This window comes from Neopsephotus bourkii, unplaced genomic scaffold, assembly GCF_033783945.1.
Source record: "Neopsephotus bourkii isolate Nb327-2 ecotype Australia unplaced genomic scaffold, CSIRO-AGI_Nbou_v1 NB_1763, whole genome shotgun sequence".
NCBI classification, from domain to species: domain Eukaryota; kingdom Metazoa; phylum Chordata; class Aves; order Psittaciformes; family Psittacidae; genus Neopsephotus; species Neopsephotus bourkii.
The window spans coordinates 679164-695797 of NW_026902237.1; the positions used below are offsets into that span (position 1 = coordinate 679164).

The following is a 16634-nucleotide window of genomic DNA, read 5'->3' on the forward strand; positions in this document are numbered from 1 at the left end:
CATTCTTTTGTTTGCAGACCCCGTTATTTCTGAGCTTGATTCTGCTTCCCATTATATATTCCCATAATATATAATATTAGGGGAAGCATATATATGCATATATATATATATGTATATATATATGTATATATATATGGGGCTGCATCAAAAGGAGCGTGACCAGCAGGTTGAATGAGGTGATCCTCCCCTCTACTCTGCTCTTGTGAGACCTCACTTGGAGTATTGTGTGCAGTTCTGGTGTCCTCAACATAAAAAGGACATGGAACTGTTGGAACAAGTCCAGAGGAGGGCCACAGGGATGATCAGGGGACTGGAGCACCTCCCGTATGAAGACAGGATGAGAAAGTTGGGGCTGTTCAGCCTGGAGAAGTCTGTGTGGAGACCTCCTAGCAGCCTTCCAGTATCTGAAGGGGGCCTATAGGGATGCTGGAGAGGGAGTCTTCATTAGGGACTGTAGTGATAGGACAAGGGGAAATGGGTTAAAACTTAAACAGTGGAAGTTAAGCTTAGATATAAGGAAGAAGTTCTTTACTGTGAGGGTGGTGAGGCACTGGAACAGGTTGCCCAAGGAAGTTTTGAATGTTCCATCCCTGGCAGTGTTCAAGGCCAGGATGGACAGAGTCTCGGGCAATGAGGTCTAGTGTAAAGCGTCCCTGCCCATGGCAGGGGGGCTGGAACTAGATGACCTTAAGCTCCTTTCCAACCCTAACTATTCTGTGATTCTGTAATATTCACTATAAAATTAAGGAAAATACACAGAAGTGCAGGTGAGTTCACAGTTCATAATCCAGCCTATATGTACTAAGAAAAAAGACCACATCTAAAAAGAGATGCTCTGCTTTTAATCACTCTCATTTGTTTCAGAGTATTTAACAATACTGTTGTTAATACTTTGACTGGATTCACATCACAAATTCAATTGATAAAAATATGAGACTGCTATTCTGAGAGGTAAGATACAGAAGGTAGTGTCATATTTGGAGAAAGTAAGCTAAAATATATCTTGAAGGACAAAAAAGCTGGGAAGAGGGGGGACGGCAAAATAAAAACAATGAAAACAAAAACTAAACCTCCTTTTCTGCATGATTCCTAAAGGCCCCTTTCTAAAGAATGACCATGGACCTACCTATCCAGATAAGACAAGAAGACAAAACGTAGAATGAAAACCAGACATTTTCTGTAGTTTGAAGAATGACATTTTTGTTTTTCAGTATCAATTTTGCAGAGAACTATTATCTTAATAAATAATGGGAAAATTTACTTGCTGAAATTTTTCAGGCATAAGAGCAAAGTTGTACTACAGCATATTCAAAAGTAATCTGATCACCCTAATCTCTAACAGGAGCTGTGTGGCAAAAGCAGACTTGCACGCTGCTCACCAAAAATGGGATCTGTGCTTGTAATTCATGCTTGCTACAAAAGACAATATGTGCATATGTAATTCTGTCAACGTGTATGCAAGTGTGTGCAGGCAGATTAAAACTTCTGAGATTAACTGTGGAAGAGTGCTTAGAAATCTGCAGGTGCTCATTAACATTGTATGGATGTCTAGTGTTGTTACCCGCTGTATCACTACTCTTGAGCTTAACCGTGTAGTTGGTTGATTGCTGGTTAACTGTTATTAATAAGCCAAAAACCCACTGTGAACTTAATTTGATTTAAACCACATGGCTGAACAGTTTTTCCATGTGATAATCATAAGCAAATAAATCATGAAGAAGTAATAAATACGCTTTTTCTAGTACAAGAATACATTGAACGAAGCAACCAAAAGACAGATTACAGAAAAAAAAAAAGGTACTTTTTGTAACAATGCATAAAGCAACCTAAAAAGTGTTTGCCGAAACATGTACTGGATGTTAAATGGGTTAAAAATTGATTGAATGAAGTTTATGGAAGAAAAATGGGTATTAAATATGATAGGTACACCTGCTGAAACACAAATTATTGAATATACTGAATATATTTGGTATACTGAATGATCACACTTTTTTTTTTTTGCCAGGCATTCACCAGTGGTCACTGTGAAAAAAAGACATTGCACTAGACAGACCTTTGGTCTGAGCAGCTGTCTCTCTATTGAAGGATATTTTTTCTCTACTGAAAACTAGTTCAGGAGTACTTCTGCCATGTTGCTTAATATTGCACATAAATCTTTTTATATCCCATAATAAATACCAAGGACATACAGAATTTCCAGAAAACCACAAGTACCAAGCTTTATAAACCAGCATGAGTCAAACTCAATAAAATTCCACCCGTTACACTAATGGAGTTCCAAAGTCCCCCAAAGCCCAGAAACATTGGCACAGGGTACACTTTATGTAACAATTATGTGGAACCCCCTTAGAAGTGCTGGAGTAATGCTCTGCTTTTCCCCTACCACAGGAATGATCCACAAAACAATATAAAATCAGTTCTCAATTCAATTAATTTTCATCCAGACAACACAAAGAAGATGCCTGTCACTTGGCTTCCTTTACTCTCCTGGAGGCTTTATGCCATCAGTGCATATCAAGAGAAGAACAACAAATGGCCCCCATTTGCCTAAGGATTTAGATTAGAAGCTGCAGCCAAACAGTAAATGAAGAGCCATTCCTGTGTGGATTTGGAAATCACTTGTTTCAAAGTGCTCTCACTTTTTCCCCCTGCCCCCCCGAAAATATTTTTCACAAGAAATAACAGGTTGGTTTGGTTGGTTTTTTTTTCACAGCACAGTTTTCTTCCAGAGCTGAATTTTAGAAACACAAATAAGCAGATGTCATGTCCAAGAAACACAGTTCCAGGCCTATAAAAATACTTTTCAATATTACTCTAAGCTTTATCACAGCAACATCTTAATCTTTCCCAAGAAAGATAAAATAACACAGTTTAGCTCCACTTAGTTTTAAAAGCAAGTATTTTCACAGCAGTTCGGTGATAACTCAGCACTTCTGCAAAATAACTGAGGACTCTGTCATTAGAGAGCACTGCTTTCTTGGGCACTGCATTTGACTGTTAAAATATTCCATTCTATCAGAGTACGAGGACACTTACCCTTTTCCAAAGACTTACATATGCTGATGTCAAGATAATGTATTCCAGAAAATCCCAAAGCTTGAAACAAATTCCACAGGGACAAGTCACTGGACTAATTTTCTGCTAGTTAGGCACAGCATGTGTCTGAAAGTGATCTTACCTTCAAATGCAGTGTTATGGAAGGGGTGACTGAGGTAGGAAGGATCAACCTGGACTAGAACCTACTGGCAAACTATTAATCTACTACAGCCTTTTTAGAAAATAAATTCTGGAGACATTGTGTCAAAGATAGTTTAATGCCAGTGTCTTACAAAACAACATTAAAAATAATCCCAACATAGGTACTGATTCCATTAACATTTTTATTGAATGACATTTACTCATTTTGACTCTTTTATTCTCCTGTCCTCATTTTCAAATAGGACTTAAATAACTACTTTTGTAGAAAATGTCAATACTGAGATCTGTTTACAAAAATGTCTCAGACCACCCATTACCATAGTATTTAAGTAATAATGGTGTATGATGGGTCCCTATCCCCTCTTTTGCCAGTTTAACCACTAACAGTTGAAACAGTAATGCAATATCTTACAAAAATAATTTTCAAGATTTGTTTGTGTATTTTAAGGAAACTCCAGAAGTATTAACATACTTTCTCTTTTCCAAAAAGACTATCACACCACTTTTCTGTTCCATCTGGCTTCTCAGTTTATTACATTGTCCTCTGTTTGGTTATCACAGATGTGATCTTTAGGAAGGAAAAACACAAATATCCTTCAGTGAGGAGAAGTTTAGGCTGTGATCCTGAAAACATATATACGCTTCACACAGCCACAAAACACAGTCCCATCCCTGAGAAACTTAGAGTCAGATGACTAATGTGATGTAGTCTGTTGTATGCAGATATAGAATCTTTTGTGTATTGCACAGTGTAAAAAGTAAATAGTAGTTTACAGGTGTGTATTTTCAAACTCTTAATTATATCTAATCACTAAAAGTGACAGTCAAAAATGATCCCTAAACAGGTGCATTCTGACTCTAATGTAATCTAGGCCAGATTCTGAGACTTGGCTTTGTCTTTTTGCACATAATTGTGTGCTGACACCAAAATAAAAAGTCAATCTTAAGGTCTTTGAAAAAGCCCAGGTCATCATTTACCTGGTCCTGCCTTTCCATTTACCTCCCATCTCTTGACCCATGTAAACTTGCGAACTCATCCTTTCTTTAATTTCTGCTAGAGTACTCAAACATTTTACCATTTATATGAACAGAAGAAAAAGTAGGCGGAATGAATATGAAGTGATATCAAAATTTAAAAAAATGCATCTTCAACAATTTACTGACACTCCTTTTATAAAAGATATTAACATGTAAACTATTCTGCGACTAAAACTGATACATCACCGTAAGAAGTCTGATCCAAAGGCAATGGAATGCTCCATGTCACTGTTATAATGTATAATTCATGTTGTCAGCATGACATTATGATTTAAGAGGCAAACACATTTTGCCTCCTCAGCAATTATTTTTTAAATCATATGTGTTAAAGATTGTGTAAGTAACTGTATCAACCATTTATGATTTCTCTCAAAAAGCTTCCCAAATCTAAGCATTTTCTTCAGTCTTTTTTCAATAAATTGGCACTTAAAGTAGATGTATAATAATATATTTTGACTACTTTTTTTTTTTTTAAGTAAGAAAAATCAATATGCCATAGTTCCAAAATTTTCTGAATAGGCTTAAAATGCATCTCCAATAGTCTATGCTACTTTAGTGTTAAATAATGAGGTAGTACATTGTTCCAGAATTGTTCTGAATTATGTAAACCATTTGCTACATGCTGTTTGGACTTCATTTTTTGTTTAGAGCTGTTTGGTAAAGCACTGTTTTCTGTCTTCTCAGGCTTCCTGGTTTTGTTTTTCTTTTGTGGAAGCTTATTAGTATAATTTATTCTTTTACCTTTTGCCTTTTCCTCTTCCTCTCCTTCTTCCTCTTCTCCCTCATCCTCCTCTTCCTCTTCTCCCTCATCCTCCTCTCCCACATCCCCTTCCTCTTCTTGTTCCTCTTCTCCCTCTTCCCCTTCTTCTTCTCCTTCCCCTTCGTCTTCCTCTTCCTCTTTTTCCTCTTCTTCTGCTCCCTCTTCTCCCTCCTCTTCCACCCCCTCTTCTCCCTCTTCTTCCACTCCCTCTTCTCCCTCTTCCTCTTCTTCCATTCCCTCTTCTCCCTCTTCTTCTACTTCCTCTTCTCCCTCTTCTTCTTCCACCCCCTCTTCTCCTTCTTCCATTCCCTCTTCTTCTTCTTCTCCCATTCCCTCTTCTTCTTCTTCTCCCATTCCCTCTTCTCCCTCTTCTTCTTCCACCCCCTCTTCTCCCTCTTCTTCTTCCACCCCCCCTCCTTCCTCTTCTTCCATGCTTCCTTCTCCCTCATCTTCTTCAACTCCCCCTTCTCCCTCATCTTCTTCAGCTCCCCCTTCTCCCTCTGTTTCTTCAACTCCCCCTTCTCCCTCTGCTTCTTCCTCCCCTTCCTCTTCCTCATTTTCTTCCTCCCCTTCTGCTTTCTCATCTTCTTCTTCCCCTGTATCTTCTTCATTTTCCCACTCCCCATTTTCATTTTCTTCTCTATCCTCCCCTTCTGTTTCTGCCTCTGCTCCTTCCTCTTCCTTATCTCCTATTTTGTCTTCCACTTCATCCTCCCCTACCTCCTTAGTCTTCTTATTTGCATCTTTCTCTTCCTGTTCTTCAGATACTTCTTCCCTCCCTGCCAATGATTCTTCTAATTCCTCCCTCTCACCCTCTTTGTCTTTTTCATTCTCACTTTCTTCATTTTCATCTTCTTTTTCCTTTTCATCTTCTCCTTCCTCTTCTGCCTCTACCTCTTTTTCTTCCCCTGCCTCTCTGTCTTCATCTCCTTCCTCACTCTCACCTCTTCCCTCACTTTTAACCTGTTCTTCCTTTTCTTTTTCAGTGTCTTCCACTTTAGTATACTCCTCTTCCATATCCTCCTTTTCCCCTTCTCTCAGCATTTCTTCCTCTATCAACCTCCATTCCTCATCTCCTTGCTCTTTGCCACCTTCCTGATTAATCTGTTCCATTTCTTCTGCACCCTCGTTCTCACTGTCTTTTTCAGCCTGTGATTCCTCTCTTTCATTTTCTTCCTCATGTTTTTCCTCTTCATCTCCTTCTACTGAAACTTCATCTCCATCTTTTTCAACCTCACTCTCTTCTTCTTCCTCCCCTCGTTCATCTTCACTCTCAATTGTTTCATCTAGTTTTTCTTTTTCACTTTCACCCTTTTCACTGCCTTCATTCTCCTGCTCTTGATTAGATTCCTTCTCATTTTTAATTTCTAACTGTCTGCCTTCATCAGATTTAACTTCAGAGTTTGTTTCTTCCTCATTCAAGCTTTTTATATCAGTCTCTTCTACGTATTCTTTCTCATTGTTTGCAGCTTGTATCTCCTCAATCTCATTATCTTCTAAGTCCAAATCTTTCATGCCTTTTATTGTTTTAATGGCCTTCTGGACCTTCCTGCCTTCATAGTATTCATCATCTGTTTCCCTCCTTTTAAGTACAAATTTTGCAAGATCATTACTATTTTCCTCAGTTGAAGATGATGACAGAGATATTTGTTTCAAAAAATGAACGTTCTTTTTAAGCCCTCCCTGCTTTTCACTGTTTCCTTCTCCTCTGACACATATTCTTTCACATTTATCAGATTTTTCAACAACATCCTTTATTCTGTTTTCACTTTCTATTGCTTCTTGACTTCCTTGCTTTTTAACAGAACAGTATTTTTGTGCAACTAATGAATCAGTCTGGGGCTGATCTCTGGATGCAGGAGGAAGTACACTGATTTTTAGGAATTGCTTAGATTTAATAGCTTTTGACTTGTTATAGGAAGAATTTGTTCTTTCAGTCAGAATTTGCTTTTCAGTGGGAAGATCCTCTCTGACAAGTTCAGGATTTTCCACATACGCTTTTTCCCTTTTCACCAATCTGCGTTTGTCCCTACTGATTTGTTGAACACCACTTTTCAAAGTACCAACAGTTTGTGCATTCCCAGATTTACCTTCCATTGTACGTTTTTTGGCCACCGCCTTACCCACAAAGGCACTACTTTTTTCAAAGTCTTGCCCTGGTAACTCTGAAAGTGAAGACTGCTTTTGCAAAGAGCCAGAGTCTAATTTTGACCTTTCCTTTACTAAATCAGAATCTTTGTTTTTCAGCCCACCCTTACCATCTCTTTTCAGTTTCACATTTTTATTGTTCTTCTATTCCACATGAGAAGCAGAAAATTAAAAAGAAAGAAGGAAAGCATTAAAGACAAATGACAGCAAAAGAAAAAGGTCACAAAAACATCTGAACAAGAGAAGAAAATTTGTGTGAGCAAACTGAAAGATAGCATAGGAGGTACAGTATTTCACATGAAATGAATTTACAACTGCACAGACTAGAAGAATGTAACATTGTCTTGATGGTAAATGTACTGCTACACCTTTTTCACTATCCAGGTACTCAAACTGAATGCAATAAGAACTGTTCAGACAATATCATGTCCCATAAGCTAAAGTGCATGCAATGCATGAAGTTGTGTGAACAAAAGGAAAAAACTGCTTATACCTTCCTCCGCCTTTCCCCTTGGGAAATCTTTTGATATGCTCTCTTTTATGCTCTAATAAATTAGAAAATCTGCTTTCTACTTTCAATTTTATACTTATTTAACAAATTCTGCAAAATAATTTTAAAATATAAAATTACAATGAAATATACAAAATGCTAAAATGCTGAGATCACTTTAGAAGTGAAATAGGTAATACAAAGGCATTTTAATTTCATAATTAAAATCAGTATTATTGTTCCTTTATATATATTCTAGGGTGAATATCTGTAAATAAAATGTTTACATTGTGTCCCAGAAGTCAGTGAAAATATTCTAATATCAACAAAACCAGAAATATGTGTGTAATCAGCGTAAGTTATGAAGTGTATACGACTGATTTTCGCTCCTTAACTGATGAAGTATTATATACTCCCATCTTAGACTATGCTGAATACTCTCATGTGCCTGCACAAATTCTCTCTGGCTTCAGTCAGCTTCTTAGGATTTTACCTTGTGGATATTCAGAAAATTAGCAAGAGGAGGCCTACAAAATTTGCTCAGCTTTTTTAAAACTCAAAGCAAAACAATATAGTACAAGGATAATACAAGAATTACAGATCTTTTATACATCAGAATAAGTATCATATATATATGATTAGTTACAGTACCTTTTGTTTTTGGAGTGGTGATAATTTCAAGGACTGGTCACTAGGATTCAATTTCATTGCATGTGTCTGCAAAAAATAAGATCTATATTAAAAGAAATAAATATGACTAATAGGGAAAGCAGCATCAAAGCCCGATTCTACTAAACAGAGCTTCAGACAAATCTGTAAAATCACATAACTATTTCACTTCCACTCCCTCACTAAGCTTCATAACCAGCTTAGATGTCAACATCTAAACTGTCTCTAGAGGTTTAAATCTACCTCTCTTTTAGCCCACAAGTGCATTTTAGATGCACTGTCTACTCACAGTTAATTGTGGCTAAAAATATAATGCCTTACTCCCTCATCCTCACAACCTGCAATATAACATCCAGTTTGATACCACAGCCTTGACAGAACATTGTTAAAGAAATATTACATAGAATAAATTTTCATTGGAATCCAATCTCACTCTTCTACATAAGGCAAAAAAACAAAAGGCAAGGCATTGTAGAGTACTACTAGGTGTGCAAGTAGAACGAGATTTTGGTCATCCCTTCCCATACACTCCAAGTAACAAGGAAATGTTCTCTGCTGCTGTTTGATAACAGTTTATGGTTTAATAACAATACTTTTTTTCAACACAGTGAGGATAGACAGTTTGGGTTTTAACTCCCAAAAATTTGTGTCATCAATATGCTATTAAAGGTTTTTCCTCGTCACACCAATAAGATGTATGTTGCCACAGTTTAGAAAAAATGAAACTACATTGTAGCAGATTATTTCATTCAGATTCAAGAAGAGCAGTTCTTTTCTGTTTTGAGAAGTTTGCCTGACTTCTTTAAAATTTATTCATTCATTCTGAGTAATGTTTTAAAATTGTTTCACAATGCATTTAAAACCAAAAAAGGAGAAAAAAAGTCTAGCACATAAGGTGTGCAATAAATTATAAATAAATGTCTCGGTAAACTAATAAAGGCCACGTTGTACATTATATCTAAAACCAACTTTTTTTCTTGTAAATGAAAAGAAAGTTTTATAACTTAAATGGTATGCACTCATTGTTAAATTACTAAGTACAAACAAGTACTTATGTTAGGTACAAACAAGTAACAATTCCTGTGATACATGCAATCATTTCAGCGTAACTGACAACATACTCTGAGCCAGCACCACAGTGGGTTCCTCATTTGTTCCCATTCCATTGATGTTAAAAAAAAAAACAAAACGAAACAACAAACACAACATCTTTTCGGTGCAGTGCATTAAGACCAGGACATGTCCTATCTGCCAAGAGAACAAAATGTTTTGGAGAGGTGCACAACTGATAAGGTTAACATATTTTTTAAATAAAAGAAATATGTAGAAACATGCTTGGGAATCACAAAATAACCAAAATGTCTGCATTTGGGTCCTCCCTTTAATATGATCCACCTGTGCTAAATAAGCTCTTCTTGAAAGAGGAAAGGACAGATTCCTGCCTAATTTCCTGCAATTCTGTCTCGGAAATCCTCAAGAAAATGAAGGTCAGAGATAGAGATCACCACGTGGTATCCAATGTCATTCTTTTCTTTTCTTTCTGAGGTAAAGAGGAGGTAGGGGCTGAACTACCTGGGGCTGCTTCAATCTCTTATTACAACATCCTTTATTACAACTTTACTTGGAAAATAAAATCAAACTTTAGCATTGCGTAATGACAGTATGAAATGCATGCTCATTTAACAGTGTGTCAGTACCTCTTGGTGTCACATATAATGTTCTTGGCTAGCTATGAGTTCTGCACTAGAATTTGAAACATAATTTAGCTGCTTTATTCTTTCTCTGCATAAAAATGACTGAATCACAAATTCTTTAGTGGAATATATTACCATATTTAGGATGTCAGTTGTATCTCCAAGGTTTCTGTCATTATTTTCATTATCTGAATCTTCTTTTGCAGAGCGTTCACCGGGTTTATCCTTCTGATGATTCTCTTTCTTTACTTCAAGGTAAAATAGGGGGAAGTAAACAAATACCATAGGAACAAGCAATATGTAATCATCAGAACACCTCATTCTTGTAAAATAGAGTAAAATAGATTATCTCTATTTTACTGACCCAGGACTGAAGTCCTCAGATTCCCAATTCCTCCAGCTTAAGATATAGCAGAAACACTTCCAGTTTTCATCAGTATTAACATTAAAGGTAGCTCAGCAATGTGGCTTCAGTACACTGTAGACCTCCAACCATTTTTGCAGACTTTCAGAACATAAATATTACATGGGACAAAGTTTCTTTTGGATAATCTCAACTTTCATGTCTGTATTCTGCCAGACGCTACTGAGGCAAGACTGAATTTAAACCTTCTTTCAGGTTCAAACTGAGCATTTGTTTATGAATGATGAGAGCCAAATCACATAAACATACAAAACCAGCTGCAAGATATGGGGACACTTCACCTTTTTTATGGCGTCTGTGCTTCCTAGGTTCAGCTTTAGGAAGATCTGTTGCAGAAAACCAGAATGGACTAGTCTTGCTAGTCACAGGCAGTGAAGATTTTAAGAAGCTTACTCCTAGTGGAGGCAGAGTTTGTGCCATTCGACTAAACTGTTCTGGTGACTTTTCCTGCAGAAGATTAAAAAAAACTTACATTGAGAATAAGAGCAGAAGAATAAAATGTAAGCAACCTTTTAGTATTTTCTTTTAGTTGATGATACAGCATTGTAACTTTGTATGGGAAACAAACCAAATGTCTTAGATATTTAAATTATTTATAGTCCTAAAAAGTGGAGAAGTATTGTCCAGGCTTTGGCTGGGATACAGTTAATTTTCTCCCTAGTAGCTGGTGCAGTGCTGTGGTTTGGCTTTAGTTCTAGAACAATGCTGATAACATACCTATGTTTTAGTTGTTGCTAACTAGTGCTTACCCTGATCAGGGTAAGGACTTTTCAGTTTCCCATGTTCTGTCAGTGAGGAGGGGCACAATAGCCAGGAGGAAGCATGATAGATATATAGTGGGGGGATATTTTAGGTCTCTACACAATAACCTCAAGCAGCCTTAAAATACAGACAAAGGAGAAAAAGAACTTTGATTTTTACTTAAAATACTAGCATCTCAAATAATGTTGACGTATTTAATCCACAACATCAATATGGTTATACAAAATAAATGTGGCTTTGTGGTAGTTTTCAGACAGGTAAGTGAAATGATCCAACTCATGCTGTTCAATGAAATCACACACCAAATGTGTAGTTGAGAGAAAGGAGAAGCAACTACAGGGTCTTAGGATCATTTTAAACCAGTTTGGAAACTTTCTCCTTTGATATCTTATAAAACTATGGGCTCTTTTAATACATTCAAGGACTCAAAGGGAACAAAAAAAGAGTTTCTTGCTCTTTTTAAAAATATTTTTAACATGCTAGAATTTAAAAAATACAAAATCAATTTGAGTCTTTTTCATAGAAATAAACAAGCAAATCTGACCAATGCCTATCTTCTAACTGCATTCAATTTTGAGACTAGAATAGGTATTCATTCTTCTTTTTACACATTAAAATTATACACATAATTTAAGGACATACATTTATCTGCTGGGTATACATTGTGACTTTAAAAGTGACTTTATTTCCTAACATAACCATGGCAACTCTAAACAGCTCTGAAGTTACCCTCTCTCGACGTCGCATTCGTGCTGATGTTAGTTGTAAGGTATTTGTTAGTAGTAAATCTCCACTTATTTTAGAAATTGTAGCAGTCAAATAGCTTTCATGTAAATCTTCTAAGAGCACTTCTTCAAATCCTTTAGGTCTTGGAGCAGCAAAAACTAGCATGTGACAACCACCACATGCAACCTACAGCACCAAAAGAATTATCTGATTATTTCATTAGCAAGAATCAGTACAGGGACCACATTTTCTTACAATCATCTCTAGGGGTTTAGAGTGTAAGAAAAACATAGTGAAAATAAGAGACATTAAATAGTTTCAAATTTAGCTCCAAATCATGTTAGCAGCATAAAAGTACTTAATTATGCTTATTAATGACTAGAGGTCTATGTTCACTTCTTACTAAAATACAATATATTTGCATTGAACAGAACTCAAGATAGGTCTATCAAAAATTGACAGAGAAGAAAGCAAAGATATTTCAACTGTCAAGGGATTTGTGATAACTATCTTTATGCAAGTTATATGTGGGCAACACTGATAGCTTCACTGATACAAACCTAGGTATTTTATCCTAAATCCACAAAAAGTAAAGCAAGTCCTACACCCTCCAACAGACAAAGTATTATTACATAAAGACCAGAGGTTTCACTTTGAAAAAGTTTAAAACCCTCACCACTTCTGATAAAATGTCCTTAAACTCTTAAGTCCAGTAAACAAACAAAAGTGAGCAACAGAATTTTGCCCCAAATTTTGCTCAAACCTGAGTGATGTTTGCATTTCTGATGCTGGCAAGTCTGTGACATTGATTTCTTAAAATACCTCAAGAAATAGACTAAAATAATGCCCTTAAGAGAAGAGTATTTCTGCTTTCTCATCCCATTTGGATTCAGAAAAGCAACTCCTCCAATTTTCCTAAGGTTTAAAAATATCCCACTGTACAAATCATCTTTAAAATTGAAAAGTTGACACACTGGTGTTTTCAGAACAGATACGAGTTTCCCCCTACTGCCAACAATCCCAGAGCAATAAATATTTAATTTTATAGGCTGGCTCAGCTCTACAGACCAAGAACACTACCGAATAAACCCCTGAAAAGCAGTTTAGATGTGTAGTCCAAGCCAAATAGATTCTAAACTAAATGAAGAGTGTGGTGAGAAAATATGATTTCTTTTTCATTTAAATTTGTGTTGTCTACTAATTAAATGTCATGGAAATAAATATTTCTATAATGAGATTTCAACTGTCATTAATAACGTTTCATAAAAATATAAATGTTTTGATGTCTGAGAAGCATGAACAGGAGTTTTACCAAAAGGACTGTGAACTTCAAGAAATTATAACACAGAGTGGGGTCAAACTGATTTGTAAAATTCTCTTCTCCAAGGCCTAACTTGCCGTGTCGCCCATCTCCAAAAGTAAACATGAGGCCATTCTCTGTATTGGAGGAAAAAAAAGGGGGTCTTATCAACAACAAAGATTTAAAATAAAATTAGGATGAAAGCATCACAAACAAAATAACAGGCCATGCAAGTAAGGAATGTTTTTCTTCCAAAAGCAAACACTGAACAATTATTTTTGGATTTTCAACAGATGAATATGACCAAAAAAATATACAAGTCTTCAGGCAAAGTACTGCCTGAGAGTTAGTCTAGATAATTTGTAAAACAAATCCAACAACAAAACAATAAGACTGAAACTGTATAGATACTATATAGAAAAAAAATACTTATTAGCAAGGCATAATAATGAGATTATAATCCCCCAGGAGATACTGTATACAGAGTTATGCATGGAATGGCTGTGGATCTGGTTTTCTCACCTGTTCACTTGACTTCTTGAGCTAGTAAGTTTGTATATGTCTTTTTCTACTGCTCATTTATAAATAAAGCTTTTACAGTGCAAGAGAGTGTCACTGGAAGTGCATTTCAGATTTTTTCGTTTACATACCTGCTATTACAGCAGTATGATTTTCCCCACATGTAATGTTACATATTTTATACCTCCTCAAGTGTTTCACAGACTTCGGTACTGAAGTTTCAAAAATAAAAGTACCATGTCCCAGCTGCCCATGTTGTCCAAGTCCAAAAGTATATACATTTGTCTCTGAAAATATACAGCAAAGGTTAACAATAAATATGCTGGCATATATATTATAACCTGCTTTCTATTACCCAAATGGAAGTCAAATTACATCACCATCAAAAAAGCAATGTTTTATTAATTAAAAAAATGTACCAACTAATCCAATACATTTATCAATCAAAAATAGAATGCAACAAAATAAAAACCAGGAAATTAGGTATTAAAATAAATACAGAAAAGAATCTTGAATTGTTCAATATGCAATATATTTTCTAACATACCTGCAAAATAATCCACTTATCACATGTACACAAAATATTAGCTAACAAAAAATTTTAGGGATTCTATGTAATGCAATTAATTCAAGACCATAGTGTTTATATATATGAGCACTTCCAAGTACAGTAATCTCATCCTAATTTCTGGTTACATACATCTAACACTGACGCTAAATTTAATAGGCTAGATCTCTTTAAACTGATATTAATTTGTGCATATGGATTGGAACAATAACAATTATTTTCAGTGTTCTGATCAGCTAGCAAATCAGCCCTGCACTAAATACAGAGAACACTATAATTGTCTTATCTTGTGACAGAATAATCACCTTTCCATATTTTTTTTCTGTTTAATGGACTGTTTGTGCCAGGAAAGAAAAAGAACTTCTTCAAAGCAATAAAGATCCCTGCTGTGTCCATTTCTGGCACTGCATCACAACAGGGGAGGCTGTAAAGCCTGGAAATCTTGATGAGGTCATGCTTGAAAAGAGAAATTCAGACACTAAGATTTTTTGGGAAAAGGAGAAGTTTTTTCCTAGAATTGCATTTCCTGCCCCTTTTTTTTCTGCAGGTAGGCAACAAGAAAAGCTGGAGAAGCACTACTTAAGGTACTTGAAAAATTATTATTAAAACCTGAGAAAAATTGGGAAGAACAAAAAATATTCCAATTCAAGCAAAAAGAACTGAGACCTGGGAGCAATGTATTGTTACATCATTGTTATGAACATAGTGCACAGCATGCCTGCTCCTGCTGCACAGATGCCACCAGGTCAAAAATCTCACCATGTACAAAAGCAAGAGAGGAATGGCCATTCACAGTGGAATGTGTGGAACAATTGGCAGAGAATCTGCTTTTTAAGGACTTCTTTATGTCAAGGAAACAAGGCCACTGGAATAGCAAAGTAAGTTTCAGTGCCACAAAAGTAATTTATATCGTGTGACCAAATTCTCAGAGCAGCCACAGAGTGGAGAAAAATAAAAAAACAAATTATGTTACCATTCCCTCAAACTAATCCTTCAGCACTGTCAGGGAAAGGGAAAGCAGAGAACAGACCAGACTGCATATACCATTACACACTTACTAAACTCTGATTTCAAAGGAACTATGATGAAATATTGTAACAGTAGATATGGAAATATTCCTTCTAGGAAAGAGTTTGCCTTTTCTGCCCCCTTTAAGTTGTTCCATATTAACGTGCTATGAATTTACACCATAAAAAAAAAAACCCAATGGTCTCACACAAAAGTGATGGCAGGTGATTTTTTTCAACTAAATGCAATAGTAAAGCTCCCTCTGCTGGAAATTTCGGTGCTTTCAGTGCAAGAAAGCAACACCTCAGGATCTTAGTAAAAGAAGAAATTTTATGTAACATTTAGACTTCTGCATAAGACTCAAGAAACTACACCTTAAAGACAGGAGCTTTCTTTAAGCAAAAAAAAAAAGTCTCATGTTCATTTTAGTAAATTGCTTTCTCAGGATGGCAGATCCCTTAAATTCTGTTTGGAGTACTCTGTTTAAGATTTCTATGGAAACTGGCCATTTTCAAACTGTATGGCTTTACCTGATTTACATAATTATTTTGAGTGAAGTTGGGTTGGTTTTTTTTCCCACATTACCTGTAGTCCTACCTTGAAACAATGCCTTCTAAACTTGTGTTTAGAGTGAGCTGTTCTCAAATGCTAACTTGAAAAGTACAGGAAACTATTTTCTTTCCTCTGTTTCTACTGACAATGAGAATAGGCCAACCCAAAATCATGTTAGAGAGGCACCTAAATTTTGCTCCTCTTGAATTTGCTTATTGGTCAGTCATCAAGGCACAAGAAGACAAAAACTTTGCACATTTCTTAAATGATTCACCTCTGTGTGAAGAAGTGAGGCCAAACTTCAGTAATCATCTCATTTATCAGAAATTACATATTTCCTCCAACTTGTCTTTATAAAAGCCTAAGAAGAGAAGTCTATGGCAAAGCAGTCTTACAGACTAGGTGATAAAATGATTTTCCTCAGTCTCCCCTTGCCCTGCCTCTGCTGTCTGCTTGGCTTTGTGGTAAGCCAATTCAGCAAGCCAGGTTTGGGGGGCAGGGGCGGGTTGCCATAGGAAACTATGGAACGTTCAAGGAGGCAGTGCCACAGTGGTACAAGGGGAGAGGAAAGACTTCGGCCACATCAGCACAAGGGAAGCAGCACTGCCTCCAATGCATCACAAGGAAGGCTCAGCTGTATTAACAGCATCTAGAAGAAAAAGCAGAAGTCCCATGTTAGCCTCTAGGCAGGAACTGCTATCTCCACAGCATGAGAAGGACCCTTGAAGAACAGAACAATGGTTCAGAGCTTGTACAGAAGCCAATAGCTTCATAGTTC

At 36.3% G+C, this 16634-nt stretch overlaps 1 protein-coding gene across 1 annotated transcript in view; it reads right to left on the bottom strand.

Annotated features, from left to right (window-relative positions):
• Positions 1-637: 637 nt before the first annotated feature.
• Positions 638-16634, bottom strand: part of RPGR (retinitis pigmentosa GTPase regulator) — a 42284-nt gene continuing 26287 nt past the window's right edge. Inside the window, exons 8-14 of the mRNA XM_061378059.1 lie at positions 13860-14015; positions 13222-13346; positions 11913-12095; positions 10703-10868; positions 10133-10245; positions 8286-8351; positions 638-7288 (exon numbers count right to left, since the gene is read on the bottom strand). Coding sequence (XP_061234043.1) covers positions 4784-7288; positions 8286-8351; positions 10133-10245; positions 10703-10868; positions 11913-12095; positions 13222-13346; positions 13860-14015 — 3314 coding nt within the window. The 3' untranslated portion in view covers positions 638-4783. The remainder of the gene's footprint in view (positions 7289-8285; positions 8352-10132; positions 10246-10702; positions 10869-11912; positions 12096-13221; positions 13347-13859; positions 14016-16634) is intronic.